This window comes from Sinocyclocheilus anshuiensis, unplaced genomic scaffold (assembly GCF_001515605.1).
Source record: "Sinocyclocheilus anshuiensis isolate Anshui unplaced genomic scaffold, SAMN03320099.WGS_v1.1 scaffold472, whole genome shotgun sequence".
NCBI classification, from domain to species: Eukaryota; Metazoa; Chordata; class Actinopteri; order Cypriniformes; family Cyprinidae; genus Sinocyclocheilus; species Sinocyclocheilus anshuiensis.
In genome coordinates this window covers 446,375-454,263 of record NW_015557102.1, presented here as the reverse complement: position 1 = coordinate 454,263, position 7,889 = coordinate 446,375, and the positions used below count along the sequence as shown (strand labels likewise).

At 35.8% G+C, this 7,889-nt stretch overlaps 1 protein-coding gene across 1 annotated transcript in view; it reads right to left on the bottom strand.

Moving 5' to 3' along the window:
- kalrnb (kalirin RhoGEF kinase b) overlaps positions 1-7,889 on the bottom strand; it is an 83,620-nt gene that overhangs the window by 24,140 nt on the left and 51,591 nt on the right. Inside the window, 6 exon segments of the mRNA XM_016472520.1 lie at positions 4,737-4,839; positions 5,060-5,202; positions 6,457-6,558; positions 6,689-6,879; positions 7,347-7,458; positions 7,574-7,666. Of these exon segments, the coding sequence (XP_016328006.1) occupies positions 4,737-4,839; positions 5,060-5,202; positions 6,457-6,558; positions 6,689-6,879; positions 7,347-7,458; positions 7,574-7,666 (744 nt within the window).

Below are 7,889 nucleotides of genomic sequence, written 5' to 3'. Positions count from 1 at the left end.
CACGCACGCACACACACACACACACACACACACACACACACACACACACACAAACGCAGACAGATCCACAAGTACACTCCTACATTTAAAGTGCAAATGTCAGCAGAGACACTTGAAATAATTTGAGAAAGATTATGGGGAAAACACTTACAGTATTTGTTAAATCAGAGGGTGATGTTACTGGTTGGGCTGATTAAATAGCCACTGCTGTCAAAAACAGCATTATTAAAGCACTTTTTGATATTATAGCAGTGGAACTGGTGAGCTATTTGTGTACAAATTTTCAAAAGTGGCAATTTAAATCAATCTTGGTATTAAGGCATTGTACTGAAAACACACATGTGAGAGTCAATGAATAAACACATTGCTTTATGAATTATTAAAAACATAAATAAACCATACAATTATGCGATATCCCAAACAATATTGAAAGAGACAACAGACACATTTCTCCTTAAAAACTACCACTAATACATAACTCCTTCACAAAAAAAAGCACAAGCCAATATAATCTAATATCCAAAAACCCATCAGAAACGTGTACTCACAGGTCTGGTTCTCTTGGGTAGTCTGAAACTCCTCCATCTGGGCATGATTCTATCTGTACCACCAATCCAACCAACCAGAAGTCAGTCTGCCAACCAGATCCGCCTTCTGATTGGCCGACAGTCAGGTAGAAAACGCTCTAACCAAAGTTCTCACTCCCAGATTCTCACACAGAGCTAGTGACTGAACTCATCCTCAGCATGTACGGAGAACAATTATTGAGCTGTCATATAAATCTGCACAGCTGAGTGTTGAGAGGGTTCTGCCCATGCGGGAGAGAGAGGGAGAGACTGAGAAAAAGTGGAGGAAAACAAGCACAGACTCCAACAGAACTCAGAAAAGTGAGAGAGAAGGAAAAATTAAATGAGAAGACGCAACACCCCAAACTGGGCAAGGAAAGAGTGAGGTCAAAGATGTTTTTGTGTGAGTGTGTGTGTTGAGCATTGCGTTTTAGCCCAGATGGACGGCGGCCACGTGGTCGACTGAAGAAGAGATGGATGGACCGGATGAAAGATATGAAAGACTGGAAGAAGTGGAAAGCGACATACCGAAACCCCTGCGACAGCATGGGTAAACTAAACACTAGGAAAGAAGAAGAAGTGTGTGTGTGTGTGTGTGTATGTGTGCACATATAATAAAGACAGAGAGCATATGGAAGACACACGCACACACACACACAGGCACATAGATTTCATGTATTTTTGAAAACAAGAAACATTACTAACTGATGTGTCAACTCTAAGTCAAACAGAATATATCTAAACAGACACACACACAAACCCAACTACAGACATGTACAGTTTTTATTAAAAAATAATTGTATTTTCTAAACACTAAACCAAACCTTAAGGCTACTCCTAATTTTTATTTATTTACTTTTGGAATAAAATAAACAAAAGCAAACACATGGTTTACTTTTTAATTATTTATTTTTTTTACCTTTGAGTAAAAATGGAGGTTATGTCAAATTTAGTTAACTTCTTGGACAAATGCTGACAGCATGGCAAACCTCACTACCCAGACACACAAACAAGCCAAGAAATGTCTAGTCTGTAAAAATAGGGAATATGAGAAGCCTATATGTAGTTCTATATTTTAATATGTCCATTGAGTCTCCCACACACACACAGCTATACATACAAACAACACACAAACCTCAAACCACAATGACATAAGAAGGCCCTACCAGTACAATAACTACAAAGAGATAGACCGCTAACAGAAAAGAGACAGACAGACAGAAAAATTAAAATAATATGTGTAATTATATGACTAACAGAGCTGGGTAGTAACAGATTACATGTAATCTTGCTTATGTAATCAGATTCCAAAAAGTTAAGTACTAGATTAAATTACATTTTAAAATACTTTGTTTTAATTATTACTCAGTAGGTTATTTAACCATGTAGTATACTATGCCAAACACATTTAAATGCAGAAATTCACATAATTTCTTATTTACATCCCACACTTTTTTTGTCAGCTGAACTTTTTTTTGCCTAATATATTTACTTGATATCCCTGTGAGATTTTAAGGTAATAAATTAATAATTAAGTATCACATTTACATGTTCACATTTCTCTGATCTGATTGGTTAATGGTCACATGACATGCAGGTAAACAAATAAAATAGACATTTTTTTAGTAAGTGTTTTAATTGGTTGATGTTATTTTACAATTATTTATTTTAATTTTACATTTTTATGATTTAATTAATTATTAGTTTATAACCTTGATGTAATGTAATGGTTAATGCACTTCATTAACATGTTGTTAATTACATTAAATTGAATATATTTTCTTACTCTTTGTATTTTTATATCAATTCAGTGTATAAGGTTATCCTATTTAAATCAATGAGATAAACGAGTTAGGTCAAAAGTAATCTAAAAGTAATCAAAGAGTAGCCTGATTATATTACCTAAAATGTGTAATGTAATGGATTACATTACTAATTACAATTTTTGTCATGTGATTTGGAATCAGTAACGGAACCCAGCTCGGATGACTAATCACTTGATTGCTTGAGTTGCTTTGTTAGACCATAAAAGCTTAATACATTTTAAATCTGCATTAAGTTTGCTTCACATTCACGTTAATTTTGGCTAAAAAAAGGCTCACTTTGACTGACATATAAAGTGACCAATCACAGTCAGACTTCTCATTTGCTTATGTCTGTGCAGGATGTACATGCAGGTGTGCTCAAATGTCATGTTTATTTATGCAAACGTTTCATTGTCTTTTAAAAATTTGATGCTATTAATGTTAGTATACAACTATTGCAAATAAACCCTTTGTAGCCAACACTTGCCATTTTGTATGTGACATACAGTGTCAGCCAGTCAGTGAACGGTCAGTAGGTGTGTCATCTGAGACAGAGACAAGTCCGTGTCCTGACTTAAACCACATGAACACCGCAAAACAACTGATCTGGCAGCAGAGTGTGTTAGAAAAAGTGCTTCTAGGAAACATGAGCCGCTCTTGACTCAGAGCTTTTTGGGTTGTAATTAGACGGTTGAATGAAACAAGAGCGGAGAGACTTGCCTGAGGTTAAGAGCAGGCGCAAGTAATCATAAAATTACAGAGAAAAGACAGAGGGAGAGATGAGGAGAGATGATATAATTTTTGCCGCACTGACATACTGGATGGGAATAATAGTGAATCAGAACCAAATTTAGTGGGACAGAGATGAAAATTATATAACGAAAAGAAGGCCACAAGAAAGTTGGTGAAAGAAAGAAAGCAAAATGACTCATCCTGCACACAAAAATAATTTGGGCAAAACTGTAAATCTCAGTGATGAACTTACACAAGAGAAAGAGAATAGAGAAAATAGAAAAGAGATATTTTGATTGTATAAATGCAGCCTTGGTGAGCATAAAAGTCTTTTTTTGTTTAAAAAAAAAAAAAAATAAATAATATATATATACATAAGAACATACCCTGATACCCATGTCCAAACTCTATAGTCAAACACACACACACACACCACAGATGAACTTGTTTGGTGTCTAACAGACGTATGTGTGTATGAGAGAGTCAGATTTTCCATAGGGGGAGTAACTCCCATATGACAGAAATTACTTTTAAAGCACACATTTTCACATATGATTTCAACATATTTCTCTTATGTTTGAGGAGAAATTTTAAAAATTCTCACACAGTCAATCCTGCATACTAGGGGAGCAACGGATCGTAGATGATCCGTGATCCGTACGGATCAGGCTGCACGGTTCGGCACAAATGTGATTCGCAGATTAAATGTTAAGTTTAACCATCATAGAGTTAAAGTTTATCATTTGCACATGTTTTGTCTTGCCAGTTTACACATTCAAGCAATTTTATAGTCTTCTGTGCGCTCAGCCGCTGCCGCGCACACCCGAAGCGCACACACGCAGAGAGAGAGACACCGCGTGAACAGCGAATTGATTCCTCTTTCACATACACACAAAGTTATGTTAAAATAACCTTTTGGCAAGTATTCTAGTAAACACAGTCGGTTATGTCTTAAGTGAACGTAAACAGCTGAGAAAAAAAACGGATGTGTGTCAGTATTAGGGCCGTGCATTTGGTCTTAAAGAGACAGCAGCCAATAAATACCTATTTCTGTCTGCAAATCAAATAACACCACAGCTCTAACAAAGATGATTGTGCAGTGAGCACTATTGTGCTATTTTACACTTAATTATTACGTTTCTGCACCTGAATGCTACTGTTACTGACTTTATTTGTAACTGTGTTTTGTTGTATTCATCTATGCTTGTAATTTGTGTAATTGTTCTTGTTTTATTACTAACTTTATTAAAGCTAGTAGTTTTGCTGTGGTATAGAAGTACTTAAAGTAAGCTTTCACTAATTTTTTTTTTTTTGCTGATCCGATCCGTGACTCAAAATCCGTAATATGAGCCGAACCGTGAGTTTTGTGATCCGTTGCACCACTACTGCATACACAAACAAGGAATCAACCAAATAAAATAAACCAAAAAAGCATGTTGTTCAGTTATATTAATATAAACTCTCTTGAACTTAATTTTGATACCAATGCTCTTAACCAATGCTTTTGGGGTTTCTCTATGTTTGAGGAAAATTGTTAAAAATCCTCACAGTCAAACCAAATGGCAATATAGTGTCAGGGTCTACATAGTGGATGTCATAGAGTTATTATTGTGTGTTTGTAGTGTAGTTGTACCTTGTCACTGTCTACAGTGTTCTGGGAGGTGCGGGAAGCGATGGAGATTGTGTCCGGCTGGCTGCTGGCATCACCCTGGCTGTCTGCGTCCTCAGTCGTTTCCCTGAAAGAATAAATATGACAAGAAATTTGATTTCCACTGCAATCACATACACAATCTATAATAAAACCCTTAACAGCAAGTACTGTGATAAGAGCTGTGCATTTTGGGAGTACAGATGTATTTATTCTCTCAATACAGATTAGAGACAAAACTGAGCAGAGAAAAAAGAAAAATCTATGTTTTAGGTGGATGAAGACAGCAGGTGGATGAGGGCAAATACCTCTTGCTGATGCTGCGCTGTCTGGCTGGGGTTTTGGGAGGGTGTATGGGCTCCTTTAGCGCCCCCTTCAGGTGGATGGTTCTCTCCTGAATCACTTCCCTGATGTTCCGGATCCACTCCTGTTTCACTTCTATACTGGAGGCCTTTGGGTGGATGAGAGGATGGGTAAAAGAGAGAGAAGACGACAGAGTAGAGAAAATGCACGATTTCACCAGCCAGATTTAAACTTGCAAACACTCAAGTAGTAAAATGGCTCAAATCATGTTCACCAGGGTCAGAAATGAACCAAAACTTAGAGCAGAATTACCCCTAAATATGAGAAATACTGTATATATGATAAACATGCCCAAGATATTTAGGATTTAATATGTAATTTGTTAGGATTTTAATTTGCAATTTCTAGAACATTTGATCGATTCCAGACTGGGCTGCAATTTTCATTTATTTTAGTTTTTTCACAGTTCTTTCAGGACTGAAAACGAAATAATAGGCCTTTGTGCAAATCATCAAATATTTGACTTATTTATTTATGATCATTATTTTATTAAACGTGGTAGCAGCATAAAAAAACACTTGAACCCTGTAAAGCCTGACATAAGAAATACTAGTAAATTTTGCAATTAAACAGTTTATTGAGCCTTTAGAAAAAAGTTTGCATCCATGTTTCTTTTTTTAATATCATATTTGATATATCTGTCTTATATGGCTTCTGTAGTATGATATAGTGATCATGTGGAGTTCACACTCAAAGAGGAATAAACATTTTATTCAGAAGAATAAACTTATGCACGTTTTATTTCGGGGGTTTGGGGGGGCATAACACACAAAATCAGGCTCCTCAAAAGCCTGATTTATCATATTTGATGCTCTCATTTTAAAATAATTTTTCTAAAAATATAAAAAAATGCTGTATGGAAGTAAACCTAAGTTGCTGCAAGTGTTGATCTTGAAATATTACAAAATAAAAGTTATTCTTACGTTTACTTTATAAAACTCAGTGAAGATTTCAGAGCAAAAAGTCATGTGTACCAAAACCTGAAGGTGGACATTTTTACAATTATACTAAAGGCTTTTTACTTGCATGTATAACATGTAAAACATGTATAAGAAAAAGTTACAAAATGTTTTTCAGCAAAGTTTTAATCATGTTCATAATTTATAGGCCTTAGAAATGTGTGTATCAAATATTTACGTATGCTTTATAGGGTTAAACCTATTTAATTAATCACATATGCAATGATTTTAATTTCTAATAGTCATAATATCAATAATGCATGTTAAAAAGCACCCTCATAAAGGTAAAAATATTAATTTCTTCCTAGCATTGGCCACTATGTTTCTGCTCTTGGGTTTATCTGAAACTGATACACACAGACATACAAAAAAGCACATCTTACCTTGAGAACCGTTTTGTTGTCAGATGTAGGTGTCCGGCCGGCCCATAGAGCAAACTTACACGGATCACCTTCAATGTGTTCGGAGACTCCTAACTCTGATGTCTGTCAAAACACATTTGAATTCACACTACCACTAACGTCTTACTAATAAAGTGGGAAAAAGGCACTAAAGACCTCATTTTGTTGATGATGTTTACACTTCTTGACAACGTGTCATCCTGGAGCTCCTTACCAACAGCTTGTTCTTGTAAACATATTTGGTGCGTCCTGACGAGTCTTTCATCTCTTTACTGAAAACGAGAGAGATCTCAAAGAGGAAAAGATGTCGGTCCCGGCCCTTGCGGATCAGAGATTTGGGGTCCCACACCTGGAAGGTGTCCTGTAGGATCAACTCCCCCTGTACAGCCAGGTTCTCATCAAAACCTGAAACCAGAACAACAATTACACAGATAAACAAATGCATAAGTGCAAAAATATCAAAAACTCACCGATCTGAAATTCCGATTCTGGCTTCATCAAGCAAAATAAATAAATATAAATATTTAATAAGAATATTTTTTATAATAATTGGAGTGTTAATAATAAATAAAACAAAATAAAAACAAACAAAATTGTATTTCTTTTTTAAACTGTATTTTAAAATCGTGCAAAATGCATTCTCTCTTTGAAAAAAAAAACGTTGAAATAGTTTTTAAAAATCCGTTACTTTGTGTTGAATATTTGCGGATTATATGAATGATGTTAAAAAACAACCGTTTGTGAACAAATAAATATAATCTGTTTTCAAGACAGTCATCATTCATAAGAAAATACTTGAAAAGCTATTTGCGACTTAAAGCACTTCTGCACACAGTTAGGTTTTCAGTACAGCTGCCGTGATTATCGCTCACCCTCCAGCATGCTGACATGCATGGCGTCATTAGCACGTTTAGGCACACTGAGCATCACCTCCAAACCCTCCTTTATTTCTCCTTTCCCTTCCTCACAGCATGTCAGCAACTCCTGTTCACGAACACATTTGAACCAGCACACACAGAGAGAGACACAAACACAACCATTTAGTGCAGCAAACTGATTCAGATCAGGTAAAGACTGAACAAAAACACTGAGTCTCCACCTTCAGCAAAAGCTGGTATTTGGTGATTCTCTGAACGGGTTTGATCAGGTACGATGAGATTGAATTGGCCAGTCCATGTCTCCGCTGTATCTCCTGTGAGAAATAGCATGAAATAACATTTTATTGCATAAATTATAACAATAATAGGTTAACCCAGTCTTTTCTGGCCTAAAATGGTATTCATCTGATCTAGCTGGGCTCCCTTACTAGTCAAACTAGTGTTTAGTTCGTTGGCCATCTGGTCTGTTCCCAAAACAACTACCCAAAATCCCTTTAAAGGGGTCATATGATGCGATTTCAATTTTTCCTTTCTCTT